General features: G+C 38.4%; 1 protein-coding gene across 2 annotated transcripts in view; it reads right to left on the bottom strand.

Moving 5' to 3' along the window:
- RGS17 (regulator of G protein signaling 17) overlaps positions 1-27,026 on the bottom strand; it is a 105,437-nt gene that overhangs the window by 7,377 nt on the left and 71,034 nt on the right. The window contains exons 2-4 of one of the 2 annotated variants that reach the window (XM_007113348.1): positions 21,068-21,211; positions 3,711-3,800; positions 1,994-2,228 (exon numbers count right to left, since the gene is read on the bottom strand). In XM_007113348.1, the coding sequence (XP_007113410.1) occupies positions 1,994-2,228; positions 3,711-3,800; positions 21,068-21,186 (444 nt within the window). In that variant the 5' untranslated portion in view covers positions 21,187-21,211. Of the gene's footprint in view, positions 1-1,993; positions 2,229-3,710; positions 3,801-21,067; positions 21,212-27,026 lie in introns of those variants that run through there. The other variant, XM_055087435.1, reaches the window with a different exon arrangement.

The following is a 27,026-nucleotide window of genomic DNA, read 5'->3' as shown; positions in this document are numbered from 1 at the left end:
ATTTATATTTCAGTAATCAATAACTATGATGTCTCTACACTGTGGCCCAGAGAAGAAGTCATTTTGTGAAAATTAAGTATTTTACAAAGCTCCGTCAGTGAGTGACATCTGAAAATCAAGAGCTGTGAGAACAATGGGGAAGTGTTTCCTATAAAAACTTAAAATTAGAAAATGGAGACTGTAAAATAAAGGAATTGTATGTACTTAATGTAGAGAGCACTTTTTGTACTAACATTAGTTTTAAATGGGACAGTCATTTTAAGAGGATACATAGTACAAAGGAATGGACTAGATAATTTAAACAATAATCATTTTCAAATGATACACGTTACATATTTGGGGGAGAGAAATGGGATAGATGATCTTCCCAGAGACTCTGTAATTATGTGTAACTTATGGACAAGAGAAGCACATCTTGGGGCACATTTGGATTATTTGATATATTTGCCATGTATTGCAATATTCAATAAAAATGAAGGTGAACTTAATATACGAATAAAATTCAAGTAGAACTGGTTAGATGCGGAGGTTCTAGAGAGACCAGAAACCTGAAGAATGTATTTTTAGGATGTAGAATTTTAATGGCGTTAGAAATACAAAGTGGCATCTGTAATAAATGTATTGAGGCTATAGAAAAATTTCTCCCCACCTTGTTTCTATGAATGCTTTTTCTATGTTAATGCAGGAAATAAAAAAATAAGACAATCTTTTGTGTATCCAATTCAAGGTTTCTCATTTTGCAGAGACAATGCTATTTGGAGTACTCTGGAATACCAATGGCACGAACGGATACATCTTTAAAAAATTACTTAGGTGTATCTGATTAGAAGTGAAATAGCTTATATAGCATCCCAAGCACAGAGCTGATAGACCAGACGCAAACTCATCTTACAGATTTAAAGGTAAGGGCCGCACCACATCCTGGAGGAGACAGATGCCTGTCTCTAGGGGATGTAATAAACGTCCGCGTGCAGGAGAGGGGTGTGGAGGATGAAGTCCGGAGGCAGACAGCACCAGGTCAGAACACTTAAATGCACAGGTAAAATCACAGTGGATTAAGAGAGACAGAAAAGACAAGAGGGTGGCGTGCAGAAGAGAAGGCATTCTAGGAAATTCTAAGTTCAAATTCTGAAAAGCCCTGCTGGAACTCAGTCACTCGGCACTTCAGAGGCCAGGCGCACTCTTAGCCCCTCCCTCACCAAATGCTTGTTAACTCTGGTAGCGGGACCGTTTCTCAGGAGCAAACTGATTTTTAGAAAGCTAATGGAACGGTGTCAATCCGGTTGCTTGAAAGGTTCCTTGTTTATCAGGTACATTCTGGCAGTGGTAAAAATAGCTTGCACTTATAATAGGAAAACCAGAACAAGTAAAATGATTGCCATTACACATCTCTCCCCCAAGAATATTAATGGGTCCTAAAGGGTCATACTTCAGTTCTGTAAAAATTCTATCCTAAGCACCAACATGGCAGGGTTTCTTTTGTTTTCATTTTTTCCCCCTATACCAGAGGTTTTCAAACTAGTATGTATGTGGAAAGCTTGTTAAGGTATGGATTCCTGGGCTCTATTTCCCAAAATTCAGATTCAGAAGTCCTGGGTCAGCCTCGAGAATTTGCTTTTCAAACAAATGCTCCAGGTGATTCCCATACAGGTGATCTGGGGATCACACTTTGAGAAACACTGCCCCAGAGTAAGTTCTTCTTTTCCACTTTAAGTCACGGCAAATTGTGTTACCGGGCTTCCTAATGGTAGTTCTGAAAAGCAAGTAGAGTATCACATGATTCAGCTACAGATAAATGATCAAAGCATACTGGGGAGACCTAACCTTGAAACACATGTTCAGGTAGATTCTCAGAATGGAATATAGATTATCTACCCAGTCAAGCCTTCTAGCTTGTCCACACCCCATGCATTCATTACTCAATTTGGACAGAAGTCCTTTTAGGTTCATCCTTGGTCTAAGAAGCTCACATCAATATTTTCCAGATTTTTACCTCTTTTGGTGAGAGTATAGAAATGTAATCTTCGTATATCATTCTGGCCTTTTCTTCAATTACTTTTTTATTCTGCTCTTTCTTTAAGTCTTCACAGGCAAGCCAGAAAAGTAGGTTCTCTTCACTGTATTCTGTTCGGAGGAACTCTCTGAAGAGGTTTCTTCCTGCCGGGGCCTTCATCATCTTGTCAAAATTTTGAGACCAGGACAAGACTTCATCTGAAGTGGGGTTTTGGCTGCAGAGACAGAATGGGGCCGTTATCAAAAGCAACTTTGGTGCCAGGGTGGTGAGCAGCAGATAGAAATGCCATTCAGTTGCTGCCATCTAGTGGTCATTGAGACTCAGTCCAGCCTGACCTGGCAAACATCCGCCAGGGCTGAGCTAATTATTTCTGGGTCTTGACAAAAATTCGTGTAGGTACAAGCTATGTGTTAGGGAACCAAGCATTCAAATGGCAAGGGGCTACACACACTACGCACGTGGTCATCATAGATTCCTAATGAAGCTTGGGCATTTTTGAACCCAAACAATCTACTGCAAGTCTATGCATTACTTTGAAAGGCAAACTGAACTATTTTGTTTGCATCTGATGTAGATTTTAATTTCCAAGCCATAAGATACAATTTCTCTTTTCATCTCTGGTCACTGTCTTTTCATTTTTCACTGAATCAAAAATAAGAATACATTGTGTGCACTTGTCACATATTTTCCTAAACTTTAATAATTATTCTGGTAACTATAATGAGTGAATTGTTACCTATGAATGGAGTTATCACAATTAAAAAGCACAGGACATTTATAATGACATCAGGGACTTTTTAGATATCTATATTCAGGTTTTCAGCGACTACTTTCCTGCAGAAACCACCAGTTATTACTTCCTTTGCTTATACATCAAAGAAGTAAAGGAGAGAAGCTTGGAGATTCTTATGGTTAAATTGGTCCTGATTTTGCTTTGCCATTCATTCGTCTGTTTAATAATTTTCCAACCTAAATATGCTTGGTCAAAAAATACTTATATTTTATTTTTTCTTACCTTTTTGACCAAATATTTTATATAGATTTGCTATTATTCCAAGATGACTGAACTTCCTCATTTGTTTAAAAAAAAGTGTAAACGACAGAAAAATTACAATGAAGCATCAAAATTAAAACCTTCTCTTAAGAAGTAGAAAAAGAAAGCACCTATCATTATACAAATAATCTGCTTGTATTTTAATTCGCTTCTGTGGATACTGCATTTCAACTTCTCAGTCTGGAGAAAATACTTAATTAAATTGAGTCCCTTCCAATGAAAATGGGATTGAGGAACAGCTGGGTGCCCTTTCTCACTAACTTAGGTAGTTCCATATCTTTTTTTGTGTGTGTTTTAGACTCTTCTATAAAGAGAACAACTTAAAAATATTCTTAGAAAAGGGAAGTAGAGAACTAGGGCAGTTTGTGGGGGGGAGGTTATTTCATGTATCAATCATTGTTTTTTGAAAGGGAAGGATAAACTCAAGCAATGTTTTAGCTGATAGTTTAACAGAGCTAATAAAAAAAGAAAGGGATAAAAAGCAGTTGCAATCACAAAATAAGATCTCCCAGACTAAGTATGCATTCATTTCACAAAACCATTTTGAGGAGTTACCGGGAAGCAAGAGATTATGTTTAAGCATTGGGCAGATGTACACAGTACGTACATGCAAGACACAATTACAACGTGAATCACACTCACCATTCCTCTAGGACCTGGATACTCTCCATTTTTGTGGTATGTGTGGGTCTTCCTGCATTTTCCCCTCTTTCTTCATTCCTAACAGTGAGGCTGTAATGTAGTATAACACTTTATTTTGTCGAGGGAAAACCAATTATTTAAAGAAAAGAAAAAAATTCCAGGAAAATATTTCATGGAAGAATTTTATTTTCAGCTATGTGAGAGTATTTAGAGTACAAAAAGAGCAATACCATTTTTAAATGTTGGGTAAGCCCGTGTCAACTCAAGGAAAGAGAATCATTATTTAATAAAATAAAGCAAATCATAACCTCAAAAAATGGATACTGTTATACATTCTGACTTCATGCTTGCATAATTCAAATTACTTAAAATCTCCGAGATAACTTACATGATTATATGCTTTAATATTTGATATATATCATTACATTACTCTTTAGTGTACTGCCATTTTAATTTTTGGTTAGTTCTATTCATAGTTTGTTTTCCATTGATTTTCCCCCATTGACTGCTAAAAAGATAAAGTGTATCAGAGTCTACAACAGAATTCGCTAAGTTCACATCACCCTTCTCTGCAGACCAGGTTTTCTGTCATCATTCCTCCATCCACTCAAGTTCGAGCGACAGGATTTATATTTGATTTTTTCTTTGCCCTTTCATCCCTTTAAGTAAACCTCCAACATCTCAAGAGGGAAAAGCCAGTCACTCTGAGGGTTTGGGGTTTGGATATTAGAGCATTGAGTGGAAGGCGTCTCTGTGTCTCTGGGACATAAATTTGGGAGTTCTACAGGATTACAGGAGCTAGGATAATCCTATGGGCTTTAGTAACCCAGAACAAGAATAAGAATTGTCTGATTCAGGTAAACTGTAGCTGAGCAGCGTCGTGGGGTGAAACACTCAGGGTTCTAGGTGCAGACAACGTGATGAGGAGGTTGAGGGCAGATATTAAGAAGCAGGGTGGGGAGGATAACTCAGTGGCCTTGGAAAAGCCAAGCTACTGAATTAGCAAATTGATCCTTCTGTCTAGAAGCCGAGAAGCTTCACGAGAGCCTGTCAGAGAGCAAAAGAAGTTAGATGATGTCTCTTTCAGTTGTTCATTCATTATTTATTCAACAAAGGGAAATGGAAACTATTATTTTCTAGTACCTATTATGTGCCAGGCCCTGTCCTTTTACTTTAATTTACTTTAATTTTACTACCCTATTTTAAAGCAAAGTGAGGCACAGAGCTGTCTGGTAGGTTGGCCCAAAGGCAGGCACTAAATATGCGGTATGATTGGAATTTGAACCCAATTCTCTTGAGCCACCCTGTAATTGTTATTACATGCTCTCTGATAGGCACTGAGGCAATAGAGTACTTAAGTGAATGCAGAAAAGCGGCACCAAACATGGTTGTGGCTTAGTGCGCGAAAGCTTCCAACAATTAGCTATTATTGATCTGGAACATCCGGTATGGGAAGAGAAGAGATGTCTCATTCATTCATTCATCCTCAGGTGCAAGGGTGAGGATGGAGAGAATGTAGCAAAGACAGGAAGGCAAAGGGGTCAATCTACAACTGAAAGTGGGACTAGATGGAAAATTTAGTTGCGAAATTGGACCACCTGGAGAAAAGAGAACTCAATAGGAAGTGGAAAGGATTCTTCAGTCAGAAACAGGACACGTCAATGAAAAAAAATAAAATGTCAGAGGGAAGTAAATTAAGTTCTCCTTTACCGGTTTCTAGGGAACGTGGCCGAGGTACTGGTGTGGAAAAGGAGAAACCTCTTACAAAGGTGGTATGGCCCAAGGAATTCTGGGAAGCAGAAACTATAGTTTGATTGTTACTCAAATGTCCAGAAGCCTGAGGATTGCTCTGCATATGGTAGTCAGCAATTCCAGACCCCTCTCAGCCTTCAGTGTGGGGAGCCGCGAGGAAGCAGCGAGGGGGGATTCAGAGAGCCGCACAGCTGGTTGAGTCTCTGCCTGCTGAGCTGTGACTGTGTCTGCAGGTTAGGAATGTGCTGGAGGGGAGCATCATTAACTTCTCAAAGTGTCTTTGAGTAAGAGCGCCTCTCTGGAATTTGATGTATTTCCGGTAATTATGGGAAAGTGGGTGGGAGGAGATAGGAAGACACCATTGACAATATTCTGTGGAATTTCCTGGGAGAAACTAATGATGCCATATGTATAAAATATGCAGCTTGGGGGGTAAATCCTAGAAAGATCACATTTAAATAGGAAATTAGTACTCATTCTACCATGCTTCACCGAGCTCATATGTCTGTGTGCACACATCCTGAGGGACTCTAAAAAGACTGGAAAATGAGCTTGCTTTGCTGATTAAATAATAAACTCCTTGAGAATTTGTTTCAGTTACATTTCCACACAGTATCCTACGGAGCGTGCCACACCAATGCGGGTATCCTTATTTGAAAAACTTTGAAACACAACATCTTTGAAAAAATGTGTTCTCCATTGTGTCTTTGCCGTGGAGCAACAAATCGGAAATCTACATACATGATTCACAAGTTTCTGAAGATGAATTCTGGCTCTTGTATCTGTTTCTGTGATATTTACAAACATCCCAAATGCCACCATATTAGAGTGATCATTATGAAATATTGGGTTGTGTTTATATCTTTGATTTCTACAGATGGTAAAATATGGACACACATTTGTACTAAAACTACTTATAACAGACATTCAGTAAGTGCCTAACTGTTCACCATTTCCTCCATTTCTTGATCTAATATTGGACACAACATTGCCCTGTAGAAAGAAACTGACCTTTAGCAATCGATGTGTCCCTTTTAATCAACTGTCCTTTAGGACTGTTCTTTAATAATTGGTTTCAAAGTTTCAATTATGAAGAACCATTAAAATAATGCCATTTTACGATGAAGAGAAATGGAGAAAATGATAGGAGACTTGGTACTAGACTGTTTGCCATCTATGTCTTAGGCATGACTAATGTCTGTCCCCAGTTTTACTTGGTCCTGCTCTAAGTAATACAGTGGGTTCATTTAAGGTAATAAAATACAGGACATATTTGCTCTGGATCAACATATATATATATATATATATATATATATATATATATATATATATGCTGGAGAAAAGCTCTAAAAGGAAAACATCAAGCTTAACGTGAGGGGTCACGTAGAGACGTGTTCTTTTTCACTTTTACAATGCTTGTAATATTTTGAACTAACATTTCCACTTTTTAAACAACTAAAGCCATGAAGAGAACAGAATGCAAATACAACGCTCACTGTGGGAGTCTTGATCAAAGCTGAAATATTTTATGGGAGAAAATGCCTATAGCCTATGCTAAGAATATTAAAATAAGCATATAAAATCTTATTAGAGATTGTCTCGAATAGTGACGTTGAGAAGAGAGAAATACATTTGGTATACTTCAGAAAATAAGGAAATATGCCCTCTTTGTGTGGGTGGATGTTTTGTTTGTTTACAGGGGAGTTTGGGTAGTGGGGTAGGGAAACCATTACCTACTGCCCTTTAACGAGCTTACCTACTGGTTCATCATCATGGCTATGTGTGGGGACTCTTTTGGAAGACAGTCTACTTTCAGTAAACAATTGGTTCTTAGGGAGAATCCTTGAAATGGTTGCAAATAAGATGAAAACTTTGCAGTAGCTATGGTAACTCTGGGGTAGAGGCTGATCACAAAACCACGTATCTTTACACAAACACTCAGCTGAGGAATTAATAAGATGCTTAAATTAAAAAAAAAATTAATACAGTATGACATCAAGGCTCAAGAAAGAACCACTGTCATTGGTAAAGGCAATTCATTATTTTAATATTCTCACATTGTACTATCAGCTTTTCCTTTATATTTAACAATTCTACCTCTAATTTCCCAGTGCAAAAATGGAATCAACTTCCTTCGGGTTCTGAAAAAAATTGATGTTATTCTTTAAATGTGTCATTTTTCTCAGTCAAAATACCATGGTAAAATAATACCACAGCTTTATTTAGGCGTCAACAACGATTTACAAATATGTATGAGACACCTGATTTATGCAACGGTGTCTGGGGTGGAAAGTCAAGCTGAACAAGACAGAGGCTCTGAAACTGAGGAGCTCTGACAGTTAAATAGGCATCACAGAACATTGCAATGAGAGCTGAAATAAATGTGTTTGCCAGATGGAGACCTAGACAAGAAGAATTCCAAGCAGAGGGGGTAAAATCATGTGTAGAGTTGTAAAGATGCATGATATCAATGCAGAGCAAAATGGACAAATCAGATGTTTCAGGATGGAAGCAATAAATTAGAATAGTCAGTGAGGCGTGGTTATATAATGGGCCAAGAAAACAATGAGGTGGACTCCAAATCTCAAATATATCTCCTTTACGACGATTTTGGTTTTCCAAGCTTTATTTTCCCCATTCGTAATGGGGACAAAGGTAGTGACCTACTACACAAGGTTGAAAGCAAAGACTAAACACTTGTGACAAAAAGGAAAATTATTACACATGCTTAATTCAGTGGAAGGGCAAATTGGTGGCATATTAAAATGACAATTCCAAGTTTATCAAAGAGTTTTTTATTTCAACTAGAGGGAATAAAAACTTACACCGTGCTGTTATTATAAAACACTTCCGCATACAACACCTTACCATTTCTTCCTCACAACAGTCCTGTAAGGTAAGCAGGGGCTTTGTTGTTAATCATTCCCACCTGATTTAAGAAAAAGCAGTCACCGAGGTTGACTTACTCAATACCCACAACTAAAACATATCAGGCCTAGCAATGGAACTCACACCTTCCGACTTCTTATTTCATGCTCATTTTCGCTGTGCAATGCTTCTTCTCTTGATCTAGAAGAATTAATTGTGGTATTTTACCTTTTCAGATATTTAGAGAAATGGATTGCTCTTAAATGTCTGGAAAGGGTAAACTTCTTATCACAAACCCATGTCTTGAGGGCACAGCCCCTTCTAACAACATTACCCCACAGCTGCCAGTCTGCAGGAGGTATTGCCCAGAGGACTGAATATACAGCAGATACTGGTGAGGAGCGACTTCTTGATTGCCTGGAACTTGAGATTGCCAGAGAAAAAGCAGCTGTTACAGAAGGTTTGACAACAAAACCTGACAAGGGGAAGAAGAGGTGGTGCCACTCATGACTCCAGAACAGATGTTGTTACTGCAAAGAGCATCCCTGGGACATACAACTCGCTCCCACCGGCAAAGACGACTTTGGGGAGAGGGGAAAGGAGAGGCGCACTGATGCGTGGCTTACAAAGGACTATAAAAGGGAAGAAAAAAGGCAGCAGAAGAGGGGACAGTAGCCATATACGATCTACAATGTCAGACATGTAAAAACTCACTTATAGTCAAACCTATGTCTTGAACCTCATCTCTTTCGTTTCTACATTTTGGTAGAACAACTTGGTTTTGAATGGGGTGTGTAAGGATGAGAATGGTGGTTAGAAATGTGTGTCTGGAAATGTTATACAACACCTGTCTCAAAAAACATTGCCCCTAGAAGTACTCCTCCTATTTTTCATAATCATGTATCATATATTATAAAACAAGTGTTTCATTTCGTTTCACCTTTTATTTCATAGATTTAAAGCCTATCAGAAGTAAAATAACCCGCTATTAAAAATCTGTCCACTAGAGGGCTGTGTTGCCTTTATAAATATAATATTTTAATCAACTCAATAAAACTGAAAAAGTTTCTAAGTTTACCCTTATTTGGAAAAAAAGTCTATTCTTATATGTATGGGGTTTTGATAATTACATCTTTCTAAGGACTTTGAAAAGAGTCATCAAATTTTCTGTGAGTGAAATTATACTCAAAAGGGATAAATTTAATCTTGACAGGTGTGTGTAATTACACCCAGTTTTCCTTTTTGCTATTTAGGAAATGTTCTGGATACTTCCCGCCCTAGGTCATTTAATTTAGGAATACTTTAGTCTTAAAAAAGGGTCAGGCATAATCTTATTAACATCGTAGTTATCCTTTCCAATAATAAGCTGTTAGAACTCTATGTCTCTTGCTGGGGTAATATAGATCTTGGGTGATACATTCTTAGAACAAATTAATTAGAAAAGGTTTTTAGCTACCAACAGGCAGGAAATTTTTTTTGTTATTTAAAATGTTTTCAAAGAGCCACTGTGAAAGTGGATTCTCCAAACGATTTCAATCCCAGTTTGGGTTGTAGGTAAACGTTAATTGCTTCTTTTGCCGCATGGAGACTGAAAACAAAATCACTTTGTCTTCTCATACTCGCCCTCTGCGCTACCAATGTCCCTCTATACATGCTTCTATTGGAAAAGATGGGTTTCAAAAACTCCCTTTTTCTATTGGTATTCAATTTTTATTTCAAACTCTAAGCCATGTATTTTAAGTTCATGGACATTCATTTGGTTTAGAATGCCAACTGCATTTAACAAGTTATTACCTGGTTAAAATCTGGATCTACTATGTCAGCTGATGTTCAGTTAAATAACCAAAGCCTCCTATTTGACATATATAGAGTTTCTTTTTTTTTCCCCTTCACATTAAGAGAATTAGAGGATTGAATATTTAGATGTACTTTCTATAACATACACCAATCAATAGAATCCTCTACTTCAGTTCTCAGGTTGACTGAAATCCTATTTTAAGCTCTTCCTTCAACCCACTGTAATTTTCCCTGTTAAGTCATAATTAAGTTAGTGGATGCTTTTGTGGGAAAGCAAATATCTTGACAATCCTGATCTGTGGGGAGACTTAACCCCAGGATATGATGAACTCACATCACTCTGTGTATCGGTGAGTGTGTGGTCCGTGCTTCGGGAATGCCGAGTCATACCTGTGCTGGTTCATGTGAGAGTTGGGGAGAAAGCGCCAGGGATACCGAATGCAGAAAACAGGTTCTGTTACATTAACTGACAACATGGAAATAGAACATGCTAAGCATACAGTGGCCAAAGTCTGGTAATTTCCTTTCAGCCTGAGACTTGCAAATAATATCTGTCAATAAAGGATTATTCAGGGGTTCCTGAAAGAAACTGCACCCTAGAGTAACTGCTGTGAATCCCATCTTACAGATGAAGAAACTAAAGCTCAGAGAGCTTGAGCAGCTGCCAAGCATTTCACAGTTATATGTTGTGAAACTGAGATGCATCCAGGTCTAATTCCAGTGTGGTTTTCTTCCCTCTCCAGTGCTGCCTCTTGAAAGTAGGCTTTATATGAGGAAGGCATGTTATTAGAATTTGTGTGTAATCTTTAAATATGGCAAGACCACATCTATTTACAATGAAACATATGAAGTTATTATTCAACGATTACTTATGAAGTTGGTCAATTAAAAGGGTTTTGTGCTTTTACATAATCTATGTTTCTGTATAGAGAAAAGTAGCAATGGCAGAAATTTGCTTTCTACTTAGGAGCATATGCTCCCAGGCATGAAATGTACATTAATATATAGTATATTGATATCTGAAACAAAGATATGAATTTTATAGCATCGAAAATTATAATATTTATAAAAGCCAATGAAGCAGAATTATTATACAATCAACTTCATATTTGCTGGAAGTGGATTTTACTGTCTTATCTGACAAGTAATTCGTTAATTCTTGAGTGATGTCCTAAAACATTAGGCAGATTTTAATAGGTCTACCAGGCCTAGACCTAAATAAGTTAGGCTTAAAAGGACTAATAAAGAATTCCACTACCAAACGTAAAATAGATTAGCTAGTGGGAAGCAGCCACACAGCACAGGGAGATCAGCTCGGTGCTTTGTGAGCACCTAGAGGGGTGGGATAGGGAGGGTGGGAGGGAGACGCAAGAGGGAGGGGATATGGGGATATACGTATACGTATAGCTGATGCACTTTGTTATACAGCAGAAACTAACACACCATTGTAAAGCAATTATACTCCAATAAAGATGTGTAAAAAAAAAGAGTTCCAATGAGAGAGATGAAAATTATTAATTTCAATCAGATGTAGCACAACTGTGACATTTTTATAGATAGGTTAGGGGTAGCAAAATGTCATAACCTCAGTTTTTGTATTATTATTGATTTGCAGAGGCTGGGATGGGTGGGCAGTTCTTAAACTTTGTCCAGATAGCTAATATATTTGGCCAGGATTTAGAAGGGCTGGATTTCACATTGTTTTAGAAATTGAATAATTTGCTTTGATTAAATCAGAAAGGGAACGCTGGCTTCCCTCAACTTGAATCTTCACCCCCAAAGATCAGGTGTCTCAGTGCCTTTGAAAAGGGCTGCACTCAGCAGCTTTCCTCTCCCAATTCTTCCTCGTGCACCTTAAGGAGATGCTTGATTCTCACAGAGGTCACTGATAACTTCCTGGTAGACCAGATGACGAAACGTTTTATGATTCTTATCGCATCAGACCTCCTTGGTGTGTTTGCAACATCCGTCATTCCCTTCTGTGTGAAATTCTTTACTGTCTGGGCTTCTGTGCCAGCCCAGTGGTGTGTTTTGTATGTTACCTCCCAGACTGTCTAGTCTCTGCATTCCGTGTTTGCAGAGCTGCACTGCTTTCTCTTTAGAGGCTTTTAAAAATTTTTTATTTTTATTGGAGTACAATTGCTTTACAACATTGTGTTAGTTTCTACTGTACAGCAAAGTGAATCAGCTGTATGTATACATCTATCCCCTCTTTTTTGGATTTCCTTCCCATTTAGGTCCCCGCAGAGCACTGAGTTCCCTGTGCTCTACAGTAGGTTCTCATTAGTTATCTATTTTATACTTAGCATCAATAGTGTATATATGTCAATCCCCATCTCCCAGTTCATCTCACTCCCCGCTTCCCCCTTGGTATCCATCCATACGTTTGTTCTCTATGTCTGTCTCTATTTCTGCTTTGCAAATAAGATCATCTACACCATTTTTTTAGATTCCACATATATGCGTTAATATATGATATTTGTTTTTCTCCTCCTGACTTACTTCACTCTGTATGGCAGTCTCTAGGTCCATCCACGTCTCTACAAATGACCCAATTTCATTCCTTTTTATGGCCGACTAATATTCCATTGTATATATGTACGACATCTTCTTTAGCCATTCCTCTGTTGATGGACATTTAGGTTGCTTCCATGACCTGGCTATTGTAAATAGAGCTGCGGTGAACATTGGGGTGCATGTGTCTTTTTGAATTATAGTTTTCCCTGGATATATGCCCAGTAGTGGGTTTAAGGATTTATATTTGAGGTTTCAGCCTGTAGCTCACTGCTCTTCATGCTGGGCCATCCTTTTTATCTCCTGTATATTGTATGCTGATGACTCCCCGATTGTTATATCTAATCAAGACATGCCCTGCAAGCTTCAAAATCATTTCCACAGCTAATCCCTGGGTACCACACACGGAGCGAGCCCAACCCACCATCCTATCCTGGCCTAATCCACCTCCTGTTCCAGCGTTCTCTCATCTGATGGGCTTACCATCAACCCGGCCCCTCAAGCAAAGCAATGGCGTTATTCTTCCCTTCTCCTTTACGTCTGCTGCAAATTCTTGACAGTACTTCCTTTTTCTTGAAACTGGAATCTCTCCATTCCTTTTAATCACCTTTAATTTTGAGCCCCTTGCATCTTTCACCAAGACTATTACAGAAGTCTTCTAACATGCTTCCTGTTTCTGTCCTGTCCTTCCACACACTTTCCATTGTCTCCACAGGCATATACTTAAAACATAAAATGGACTTTGTCCCCTTCTTACTTGATCATGTTCAGTCACTTCCCATAACCAAAAAAGGTGTCAAGTCTTAACTTCTTAATATGCCATAAAAGGCATTTAATTACTTGTCATTGTCTCTCTAGTCTTCTATTTTGTCCTTCTTGACTTTATATCCCAGTAGTACTAACCAGATTTTAGCACTCCCTCCTGGAATCCTGGCCTTTCTCTACTACTAACTGCTAGTACTACTAGTACTAGTACTGCTACTAACACACACACACACACACACACACACACACACAGGGAAATGAAGAACATGGTGCATAAGAAGAAATCTGGTGGTTCCCTAACACGCATTAGCTGCCACATCATTATGCTAATGATAGGGGAATATACCTGTAATTTTTGAAAAACAAAATCTGTGATACAAAGTTCCATATCTTATAAAGTAGACTCAATTGGAAAATCCAAATTCCATCAACCATTCAACACCTTATTATTAATTAAACACCTATTATGTGCCAAATATTATGTTATAAGCCCAAGGATACTTTTAATTATTTTAAAACTTTAGTATACGTTTAGGAAAAGGCCCAGTGCCAACTGACCGATATGAATGGCTGTGAATTCCACTCTAAAATCCATATAACATAATTTTACTGAAGGCCTTCACCTAGAAAACAAAAACGCACGTCAAACAGCAGGAGAGTCGGGAGTACGAAAACCAGCACAGCGAGCTGGGCGTCAGACCGGCCCCCCAGGTGTGCAGCCTTGTCCAGGGCAGGGGGAGGCGTGGCCGTGGAGGTGACCAGCAGCGGCCCGTTGCCAAGGTCACTGAGAAGCTCCACCGCATCCTGCCCTTTGAGACCCCCATGGCCCTCACCCACCCCATCACGACATACAGTGAGTCAGCCGAGACTGAGAGATCCTGCCCGGATCTGACCCTGAAATGACTTGAAGCCAACTGGGGTATGTGGGCCCGTGAACGGCACTCAAGTCTCGGTGCCAAGTGCTGTCCTTGGACGCCCTGCCCAGTCTCTTCGCCTACAGTCTGTTTCCTCCTGTCACATTCTGGGCTTCTTCACAGAGCGAGGCTCCTCTCACCATCCGTCCTCTCCCCTCCTGAGGACCCATCTTTGTTTTCCTTGGAACGCCCTTTCCACGTCAGAACTCTCCTACATCTCGACCTAGTAAGGCCCACGTCCTCTCCCCGCCCCACCTGGCACTCCGTCTCTCCGAGGCGGCTCCTCTCCACTCACCACGGGGCCAGGCGGGGCTTGCTGTTCCCCTCCCACATCCTCCGAGGCTTCTGCTCTCCGACTTTCCCCTTCTCCACTCCCCCCTTTCCCCTCCCTCAGCTCTGCGATTCCTCACCAGGCTTCTCACACTTGGACTCTTCCCTCTCCTTCTGACCTTCCACCCCATGGGAATCATGACAGAGGTGACCCCACAGGTGTCCTCGAGACAGCCAGCAGGACAAGTCCTTGGTTCCTCCCCGACTTCGCTTCCACTGGCTGTGAGCTGCCTGACCTTCATGGCTGGCTCTTGCTTTCTTCTAGCTGGAATTAATTTAATCTTCTTTCTCCATTCTGTTTTGGTTCTTTCTACTCTCTTAAATAAAATTGGGTATAATATTTTCATCTAGTATTTTGTTTTCTTCGCATCCATTTTTCCATTGATGGTCTAAGCACTGCAATGTGACACTCAGAAAAAATGTACATTTACAGTAAACCGAGTCAAAAAGGAAGGGATAAAGAAGATGTGGTTCATATATACAATGGAATATTACTCAGCCATGAAAAAGAACGAAATAATGCCATTTGCAGCAACATGAATGGACCTAGAGATTATCATACTAAGTGAAGTAAGTCAGAGAAAGCCAAGTATTATATGATATTACTCACTTGTGGAAACTAATTTTAAAATAAATGATATAAATGAACTTATTTACAAAACAGAAACATACAGATTTTGAAAACAAACTTATGGTTACCAAAGGGGGAACATAGCGGGGAGGGATAAATTAGGAGCTTGGGATGAACATACAAACACTACTATATATAAAACAGATAACCAACAAGGACTTACTGTACAGCACAGAGAACTCTACTCAGTATTCTGTAATAACCTAAATGGGAAAAGAATCTGAAAAAGAATGAGTGTATGTATATGTATAACTGAATCACTATGCTGTACACCTGAAACTAACACAACATTGTAAATCAACTCTACTCCAATAAAAATTAAAAAAAGAAGAATGGTGTGCCTTCCTTGGGAAAGGGTTGAGGCATTCTATTGGCAGAGGCAGCTTGAATCTTAAACTTTTCTGGAGGGTGACCTGGGGAGAAAACCAAACGTTCATGTCCATGTTCAGTTGCTTATTGAGCATTTGTTCCCTGTCAGTGTAGAGGCAGGGAGAATCTGGTGAAAGCTAATGACATCAGCAGTACCAGGCAATAATTAGCATTCAATCAGCTGTAAAGGAGTGAATAAACAAGTGCGTGACACAGAGATGGTCCATGTGCCAACGTCCACTTTTTGGTTTTGTGTATATGGCCTGGGAAACCTGGGTTCATTTTGGTACATGTCTTTTGATTGTGCACATTTAGAAGATTGTGTAAGTTATAGAAACTACTGAAAAATTTTACCTATTACATGGTGAGATAGAGTTTTCAAAACTGGAATTCTTTGTAAGTGATATTTTTGATGGTCTGGTTACACGTCCTTTGGAAATCCTACGCAGATCAAGTTGTGCTCCCATGTGAGAGGAATCAGGTCTCTGAGGGTGACAGCTAGAGAAAAGACTGCTTCTTCACTGGTGCCTTAGATGAAATGATTCAACTTGAATGTGTGAGCAGATTTATTTCCAGGGGGTGGTTTCTTTACCGTGGAGCAGACGCTGATTTTGTTTTTCCTTTCCAAAAATATCCTTTGGCTTTTAAAGCATGTGTTTTAGTGTTTCCACTAGCAAAGAGCTAAAGTGTGACAGTGTCAGAGGATAAAATAGGACATTATTTTTGCACTGTTTTGAATTATAGAGGCTGTGGTACTTGTTAACAATGGAGGGAGGGGCAACCAAAAGTGTGTTTATGAAGTGCTTAAAGTTTACTTAGATCTGTTCCGGGGTCTGGAAACTAACGTGTCAAAAGGGAGATAATTTTAGCTTCCACAGGACTATTTAATGTGCTAATGTTCCGACCAATTTCTCCGAAGAAGAATGGAGACCATCTGATGCAGTGGACCAAACCTTGTAGGCAATACACAGTAGTGCATGGGATTGTGAATTCCTTTTGAAAAGTGTTGCTTAATACAATTCTTGAAGAGTTTGCAAAGTAAAAAGCTTTGGAAACAGTTCATATCCAGCCTGGAAATGAAAAGTTTGGAAGTGTTCTCTTAAAATGGACAAAACAACAGACTGGGATATTAAGAGACTTGCATTTTAGTCCCACTTCTGTCGTTAATGAGCTTAGTGACAGTAGGCAAGCCTTCAGTTGCCTTATCTGTAAAATGAGACACAGAGTTTTCTGAACATTAGTTGTTAAGTGAGGACATTTTTTTCTCCCGAACAAAAGTTTATACGCCAATCTAGTAAGTAAAGTAGTGAAAGAGAGAACCATTCCCTCGGAAACTGCAGGTGGGGAGCCTGAGGCTGCCCCACCTGAGTGGTCCCCTCACCACCACTCAGTAGCATGAGAAGCCAATGGAACGTTTTGGAGGCATGGTATCTGAAGTCTGTTGAGTTCTCTCATTTTTTTATAAGTAAACATAGCAATCTGTTTTGCTTGCTAGGACACCCCCGGGAGCAATGAGGAATTAAAGCAGAAGTGGATTAGCACCTAGAGATTTCCTTGAAAAAAATACCTCTGGGTTATTTTAGTTTAACCTCTGATGTTAAGAGAAGAGGGTTCATGGGACAATTTGGAAATTAGGTTTAAGCTCGCAAATGCATTTTGGCAGCTCTCCCTTTCTACCTCCTTTTTGTGGCACCTTGTTTTGTGAGCGCAACGCAATTTCTGGTTGCCGACACACTTTCACAGGTGTCTGAACTCCCTGGTGGATTCACACTGTCGGTAGTTTCGCAAGGATCCCACATCTTTAAAAGGTTTCTTTCTCATAAAGAAAAGGGAAGAGGGTTAACGACCTGAAGAGGCAGGTCATTCTCTTTGAATCCTGATATAAGGGGAACATTGTGCTGACAATTCTGAATCTCTAGACACGTGATCTTGACAAAGCTCTCCTGGTTGGGAACAGCTTTGTCCCATGTGTAGAAGGGCTTGCAAGTTTACAGACCGTCTGCTTGATGGCCCGAGACTCGGGCATCCGTGACTTATTTGTGTAACACAGCTTAAACGGTCTAAACCTCATTCCTTTGCTTTCTCTTCTTGAAATGGAGCGCTCTGGGGAGAAAAGGGAGATAGATGGATTTGGGGAAGGCAGTGGTTCCTTGACAGGGACAGAGGACATCGTGAAGTAATCCTAACTTTTGAGATTTTTGAAGGAAACTGTGGAACTATTCAGCAGTTATGTATTTATGCTCTGTATCACCACCCAAAATAAAGCATAGTGGTAATTTTATAAAGGCAGGAATAAATTTAAACACGAGAGAGGAGCTGATGATGAAATATGAATGAGAAATGCAAATTTGAGGAAAATACTAAGTAGTTTAAAAAACCCATAATGTGAGGCTTGAGTGAGGTATTTATATTTATTACTAGATATAGAAATTTATTTTCTTAGCACTCTCTTTCCTTAAAAGGAGGTAAAATCAGCTACATGGCAACTATTCCTATTTATGAATGACAGTTACTTCATACTTTTATTTCTAACTTTTTGTCCCTAAATTACATTTTTTTAGTGTTTCTTTTTGTTATACTCCTTTCCCCTAGCCTGGAAAATTTGAAGAACATTGCTTGCTTTCTTTTTTTTTTCCACTCTAATAAGACATTACAATTTTTTTTCCCTAAACTCAAAATGCAAAAATTATGATACTCTAAAAATGCATGTGTAAAGGACATCTCCATTTATACTGAGATAACAGAGTTACAATTAAAATGCAATTTAACTTTCATTCTTTTTTTTTTAAAATAGTTGCTTACATTAGAAATTACCTTACCTATCATTTATCATGTAAAGAAGGCATACGTTTACAGACTCTGCATTTTATGGCCTGGACTTGAGTGTCCATGACTCATTATTAGCAAACATAGTTCTTAACGATACTCTCTCATCTAGAACTAATAGAACATGCATCCAAGGCACCACGTGTTTAGGGTCCAAATACCTGTCACCCTAGACATGTGGAGAGCTTCCAAAAGCTGTTTTGTTCTCCACCCATAGTCTGTGTTCTGTGACAATCTGATGCTCACGAGCTTACGTTGACTATTTTGTTATTTAATGTGCACTTTAAGAATTAATAAAAGCAAGTCTTGCTAAATATCTGTAGGACAGATAAAAGCAAATCTCACTACACATCTGTTTGACAGCAAATATTGCACAAAAAAACTTCAGTGTTTGGCGTTTTAATCCTGAAGCAATTCAGAAATAAGTTTTTGCAGGCAAACAAAATCATATACTAATTACTGGAACATGGCGTAGAGCAAGTGAGAAATAGAAATACAATCCTCAACATGATGTAACAATATATTTGCTATGTTTCATATGAATTTTAAAATAAAATAGCTTTCCTTTCCAAGATAATTTTTTGTATTGTGTCTACAAGCTGATCTTTTTGAAAAAATATACGTGATTTGAAGCCAGATCTTTTTTTTTTTGTGGTACGCGGGCCTCCCTCTGTTGTGGCTTCTCCCGTTGCGGAGGACAGGCTCCGGACGCGCAGGCTCAGCGGCCATGGCTCACGGGCCCAGCCGCTTCGCGGCATGTGGGATCCTCCCGGACCGGGGCGCGAACCCGGTTCCCCTGCATCGGCAGGCGGACGCGCAACCGCTGCGCCACCAGGAAAGCCCGAAGCCAGATCTTCTTTAAAGTGATTTTATTTTTCCAATATGAAGTGTTCCATAGCCCTGTAACTAACTCTTATTAAATGCATACTATGGGTCAGGTACTGTTCTCAGCTTGTACGTGTTTTACTTCATTTACTGTTTAAAGCAATCTTATGAGGTAGGGATTCTTATTACTGTCATTTGATAGATGAGGAATCTGAAGACACTAAGCAACTTGCTGAAGGTCAAACAAATAGTGAAAGGTGAAGAGTCTGAACACAGGCAGTCTGACTTCAGAACCACCATATTAAGTCACTACCCCGTATTTCACGGATTAAGACCAGAGCTAGCTGATCTCTTGAGGAATGAGAGAGAAAAATATTACACAGTTGCATTGAAATAGTTCTCTCCTCTAGGACTCTGTTGCCTCCATCTGAAATGCTGAATTTGAGGCTTAAGAATGAAAGAAAAAGGAATCGTACATGACTTTCCCCAAAAAAGAATCATCATCTGGGAAGCAATTTTGATATTTATAAAAACGACTTTAAACGTCCCAGATTGCTACAATATCGGATGGTTTTTCTGGAAATGAAGTTTCCTAGAGAGCTCAGAGCTTGTTCAACACCAAGGCTGCCACTGGAGCATTACATGTTTCATCTTCTCTTTTGGCCACTGTGATAGAACATTATGCCACCATATCATAACACCAACCATCATAATATGGACATTGAGAAACTGTAGAGATCATGTGTGAGAAGATGACTCAAGCATCTGGGCCTTTCTTTAGGGTTTTGGAACAGGTCATGGAGATCCAGGAGACCACTGCTAACCCAAAAGAGCCACCTGTGAATTGGATCTTACAGTACCCTGAAACGTGTGGTTCTATGGAAATTCCATTAAGTCTAGCATCCCCCCGCTCCCCACCGAGGAATCTCATCTCTGTAAATCTCAGGACTCTGGGTCTCACTGATTTTCTTATTTGAAGACTTTGGGAATTTGGAACTAAAGCAGGTTTTCTAAGGTGCCTGAACCATGGACATTTAGTACGAGATGGGACCTTGAAAACCAACTTGTCTGACTCTTCATCACTTTGCCGGTAAGAAAACCAAAAAACAGAGATTACAACTTTGTCTGATGTCCCAGAGCCTGTAAGTGACAAAACCGCAGTGGAAAGCAGGTTCTCTGGCTCTAAGTTCAGAGTTTTTAATGAACTGACTTGGCCTTCATACCCATCATAGCGCCTGGCCTTTTAGATCTGTGGACATGAGTCTGTGGCACTTCTTTTTCTGTCCTTTTCAGGAGTCTATGGCTGAAGTTGCCACCCAACTCTGTGACGGAACAATCAACACCACGTGGAAGAGCAGAGAACTAAAACACCACCCTGAATACTACATACAATACTACTAGAGATTATCTTAGTGTTCTTGCACCTTCTGTAACATGGGAGAATGTTGTTTACTGTTCAGTAAATATATAGCCATAATCTTATTTTTACCCATACCTTTAAGAAGCACGGGTGGAGAAAACCATGATATAAAACAACTTTTCATTCTTTACCTTACTACCAATTTCAGTGTAGATTCTGAGGAAATATTATATTTTGCTTATGGAAATGTGTGCATTAAACCAACGATCATTTCCAGTAATTCCTACTTGTAAAGGAAGAAAAAAAGACAGATTGAGAAGTTTCTATGGTCCCAAGAGCTAACGTGCATGTTCACGCCAGTTATGACCCAGCTCAGGCGTGGTGTCACACAGATAAGAAGACATACCAGGAGCAGCTGCAACAGCAGCACCAACAAAAGCAACACGTATTGTTGGGCCTCTGGCTTCCAGGTGCTTGAGACACAGCAGGTGTTTCTTCATTCTGTGACTGCTGTCTTTTCCGCATTTCAGCTACTGCAGTGCCCAACTGGCTGAAAGAAGAGAGAAAACATAAGGTCTGAAAAAATTATGCTAAGAGTAAGTCGCCTATGCTGAAGGAAGCATAATTTAATTGAGGGGTCAGGAAAAGATAGTTTGAGAAAAGGTAAAAATGAATAAGCTTTAGCAGTCAAGTTGAAAATTCCCCAGAAATTTTTTAAGGCGAATATTCTAAAAACTTTGGGAACAAACTTCTACCATTATCTGCTACATACAGTCTTGGTAAGTGTTGCCACGCAATCAGAATCAGTTGGCAAGGTTAATATGATAAGGTTTGAAAATTTATTTATTTATTTTATTATTTTTTTTCACATCTTTATTGGAGTATAATTGCTTTACAATGGTGTGTTAGTTTCTGCTTTATAACAAAGTGCATCAGCTATACATATACATATGTCCCCATATCTCTTCCCTCTTGTGTCTCCCTCCCTCCCACCCTCCCTATCCCACCCCTCTAGGTGGTCACAAAGCACCGAGCTGATCTGCCTGTGCTATGTGGCTGCTTCCCACTAGCTATCTATTTTATGTTTGGTAGTGAAAATTTATTTTTAACTTCCTTCTGTAGTCAAGGATTATTACACCTGCTTGCTTTTATGAACACCTTTAAATGGTTATGGGGGTATGAATAACTCGTTTCTCTGCTATTATTTACAAAACAGTTATTTGAGCTTTACAAATCATGGCTGCAAGGTTTCTAACTCTATAACATGGTGAGGAACAGTTTGGTTTTGGTCCTCTCTCATCTCCTTTTAAAACATACCATCTTCTTTTTGGTACTCTGGCTCACCGTCCAGGGGCCTTCTCTTGATAATATGGGCAAAACGCCTCACTCTGTGTTAGGTGTCCCCGTAGCAAAGGCATCACCTCCCTGTCCTGCACTGCTCAAAATTTATTTTCATTTAGTAGATAACCGTGGAAAGACTAAAGAGTTATCAAATCCAGGAGAATCATTTTGGTGGAATTTATATATCCTGGCAGATAAGAAAAATACTGAGGTGCAGGCTGCCCTACCTGTGACTTTACAAATGCAGCCAAGTGAGTTGCTACAGATTTATAAGACCAACACTGATCTAGGAGTTAGTCGATGATAAAAAAAAATAAAGTTTTATTTAGTAGACTAATATAAAATTTAGCATGAACTTTTAGAAAAAGGAATGAATTCTACTGAATAATATTTTCACAAATATGCAATGTATGTAAATCACACATATATATTGTCATATGTGTGACTGAGAACAATACTTGTTAAAAACATAAAGTACTTTGGGCTTTTTTGGCATTGTGAGCTCATGCTTTAAAAAATACATTTTCAGTTCTGAATACAATGATAGATACTTTAAAATATACTGTATTCTTAAAAATAAGATAAACATCTCTTTAGACCAGAAACAGATGAGAAAACCACAATGGTAGATAAATGGGGGTAAAGTCACAGTCATTTTGTAATTCAGGTATGGGAACAGATAGGTGCAAAGGTTCCAAACTCTAGTGGAGTAAAAAATGCTCCACCATGAGTAGTGGGAGACCAGAGTTCAGACCGGAGTTTTACCTGAATAAAATCAGCGGCTGGGTTTCTGCCACTCATAAAAAGATGCTAAAAAAACTATCTGTACCATCAATGGTACCTAGCTGCAGGAGAGAGAGGATGCATAGAGAGACAATGAAACCTGACCTAAGCCAAGCAGGTTCTGTGACTGGGCCAAGGATGTCTCCAAAGCCATTCCTGGATGGGAGGAAATCCTGAGATGCCAATGAAAGAGCTACTTTGGGACTGAAGGTCTTGGGGGACTAGTGGAGACAACTGAGAAGCATTGTAAAGAGTGAGAGTGAGAAATACACCTCTTACTCAGTGTGTTGCCTGAAAGCAAAAAATCCAATTAACACTAAAAACAGAAAGCTAACTCAACAATCATGAAATGAATATATTCCTGAGCAAATGCAAATAATAGAGTCATCCAAAATTAGTGTAATAAACATATGTTTAATATAAACAGTGTGATAAAGGAAAAAACTTCATATAAGAGAACAAGAAATTATAAGAACAAATATAGGCAAAAATGAAACAAGAATAGACAGAATGAAAAATGGAAAATATAGAAACAAAACACATAGCCATTAAAATGATTCAGATGGAATAATATCTTCCCAAAGCCACCCCCAAGAGAATAAGTGTCAAGGACTGTACCCAGAATCCAGTGAAAAGAGATAAAAAGATGAAACATAAAAAAGGGAATTGAGACAAGCATAGCAGTAACATTGAAAGACTCCCCTATGTGTCCAACAAGATTTTCATCACCAGGAGAGTATTAACAGAGAATATTAACGGGAAGTATTTTCAAGGAATCTGGCTGGAAACTTTCCAGAATTGGAAGGAAAAAACAAACAAAAGCCTTACATTGAAAGAGCATACCACATGCTCAGCGGGATTTATAAAATAAAAGTAAGTCCACACATATATGCATAAAAATAGAACCACAGAACTCCAAAATAAAGATATAAGCTGAATTACCCACAGAGGAATAACAAGCACTGACAGCAGAATAGCGGAGCAGTCAGACAAGAAAAAGAAATAAAAGTTATCCACACTGGAAGGGAAGAGGTAAAATTATCATTATATACAGATGATATGATACTATATATAGAAAACCCTAAAGATTCCACACAAAAACTACTAGAACTAATAAATGAATTCAGCAAGGTATCAGGATACAAGATTAACACACAGAAATCTGTTGCATTTCTTTACACTAACAATGAAATATCAGAAAGGGAAAGTAAAAAACAATCCCTTTTAAAATCACATCAAAAAAAATAAAATAAAATACTTAGGAATAAATCTGACCAAGTAGGTGAAAGACTTATATGCTGAGAACTATAAAACATTGATAAAGGAAACTGATTTAAAGAAATGGAAAACTATCCCCTGATCTTTGATTGAAAGAATTAATATTCTTAAAATGGTCATACTACCCAAAGCAATCTACAGATTTAATGTGATCCCTATCAAATTTCCCATCACATTTTTCATAGAACTAAAACAATCCTAAAATTTATATGGAATCACAAAAGACCTAGAATTGCCAAAGCGGTCCTGAAGAGAAAGAACAAGGCTGGAGGCATAACCCTCCCAGACTTCAGACAATACTACAAAGCTACAGTAATCAAAACAGTATGGCACTGGCACAAAAACAGACATATGGATCAATGGACCAGAATAGAGAGCCCAGAAATAAAGCCACCCACCTAAGGTCAATTAATCTTCAACAAAGAAGGCAAGAATATATAATGGAGAAAAGACAGTCTCTTCACCAAGTGGTGGTGGGAAAGCTGGACAGCTGCATGTAAATCAATGAAGTTAGAACACTCTCACACTATACACAAAAATAAACTCGAAATGGCTTAAAGACTTAAATAGAAGACAGGACACCATAAAACTCCTGGAAGAGAACATAGGCAAAACATTCTCTGACATAAATCATAGCAATGTTTTCTTAGGTTGGTCTCCCAAGGCAATAGAAATAAACACAAAAATGAACAGATGGGACCTAATCAAACTTATAAGCTTTTGCACAGCAAAGGAAACCATAAACAAAATGAAAAGACAACCTACAGACTGGGAGAAAATATTTGCAAACGATGCGACCAACAAGAGCTTAAATTCCAAAATATACAAACAGCTCATACAACTAAACAACAAAAAAACAAACAACCCAATCGAAAAATGGGCAGAAGACCTAAATGAGCAGTTCTCCAAAGAAGACATACAGATGGCCAATAGGCACATGAAATGATGTTCAATATTGCTAATTATCAGAAAAATGCAAATCAAAGCTACAGTGAGGTATCACCTCATACCGATCAGAATGACCATCATTAAAAAGTCCACAAACAATATATGCTGGAGAGGGTGTGGAGAGAAGGGAACCCTTCTACACTGCTGGTAGGAATGTAATTGGTACAGCCACTATGGAGAACAGTATGGAGGTTCCTTAAAAAACTAAAAATAGAGTTACCATATGATCCAGCAGTCCCACTCCTGGGCATATATCTGGACAAAACTCTAATTTGAAAAGATACATGCACCCCAATATTCATAGCAGCACTATTTACAATAGCTAAGACATGGAATCAACCTAAATGTCCATCAACAGATGAATGGATAAAGATGTGGTATATATGTACAACGGAATACTACTCAGCCATAAAAAAGAATGTAACAATGCCATTTTCAGCAACATGGATGAACCTAGAGATTATCATACTAAGTGAAGTAAGTCAGACAGAGAAAGACAAAAATCATATGATATCACTTATATGTGGTATTTAAAATATGATACAAATGGACTTGTTTACAAAACAGAAAGAGACTCACAGACATAGAAGACAAACTTACGGTTACCAAAGGGGAAAAGGGGGGTGGTAAATTAGGAGTTTGGAATTAGCATATACAAACTATATATAAAATAGATAAACAACTAGGTCCTGCTGTATAGCACAGGGAACTATATTCAATATCTTGTAATAACCTATAATGAAAAAGTATGAAAAAGAATATATGTACATGAATAACTGAATCACTGTATAACTGAATGTATATGTATAACTGAATCACTGTATAACTGAATCATTCTGTACACCAGAATCTAACACACCACTGTAAATCAACTATACTTCAGTTTTAAAATGCTTTTAAAAATAAATGTAATCTAATTATTGGGGAAAAAATATATATAGAAGAAAGCACTAATAGCTTCAGAGCAGGAAAGGATTTCTTACAAAACCAAGCCAAAAGGGAAAAGATGATTTTTGATACAGCTAATTTATCAAAAACCTTTGAACAAGTAAAAGAACATAAAGTAAAAAAATGAGAACCAGACTGGAAAATACAGAGGACTAATATCTATAGCATATACGTAACACATCACAGTTTAAAACTACAAATAACCTAACAGAAAATAGGAAAAGGAAATGTGCAGGCAGTTTAAAGAAGAGGAAAATACAAATACCCCAGATTAGATGAATAGATGGTCAAAACTAGTGACTAGGGAAATTCAAATAAAAAAATTATTTCATATCCAAATTTCCGACAGGTGAAAAGTCACACAATACCGATTTGGGGAGAGAACGTGGGTAATGAAAAGTTCTCATACAATCATTTTGAAGAGTAACATTGACTATGTAACAATGTAGTTAACAATATACGTAACTTATAACAAATTTCACTTTCATGTTTATACTTTGATAGTGTATAAGGTAATAAAAATACTGTAATTAGTATTCATATGCATATACATATGAAGACACTAATTACAGTATTTTTATTACCTTAAATTAGAAACAATCTATATTTTCATCTTTTCAGGAATGAATACAAAATGGTGATGTCACTGTATGGTGATACATAAAACAGCACTTAAAATGAATAATTTAAATCTATATGAAACAATTTGGGAAGACTGTAAAACAATGTTGAATGGAAAAAATAGCTGCAAAATATTAGATACAGCCTGTATAATTAACAAAATTTTCATAAGTATACAAAATATAAATCATTTTTTCTGGGTAATATATACAGCAAAGTGATAAAAACTCATGAACAAGATCCATGACTTTGGTTGATACTGGGGAATTATGATGGGAATGTGATTGGAGGAGACAGGATTTTAACTTTATCTGATAATTTTTTAAAAAATCTGAGGCAGAGCTTCCCTGGTGGTGCAGTGGTTGAGAATCTGCCTGCTAATGCAGGGGACACGGGTTCGAGCCCTGGTCTGGGAGGATCCCACATGCCGCGGAGCAACTAGGCCC

The sequence above is a fragment of the Physeter macrocephalus genome, chromosome 10 (genome assembly GCF_002837175.3).
Source record: "Physeter macrocephalus isolate SW-GA chromosome 10, ASM283717v5, whole genome shotgun sequence".
Taxonomy (NCBI): domain Eukaryota; kingdom Metazoa; phylum Chordata; class Mammalia; order Artiodactyla; family Physeteridae; genus Physeter; species Physeter macrocephalus.
This window is presented reverse-complemented; position numbering and strand designations above follow the sequence as displayed.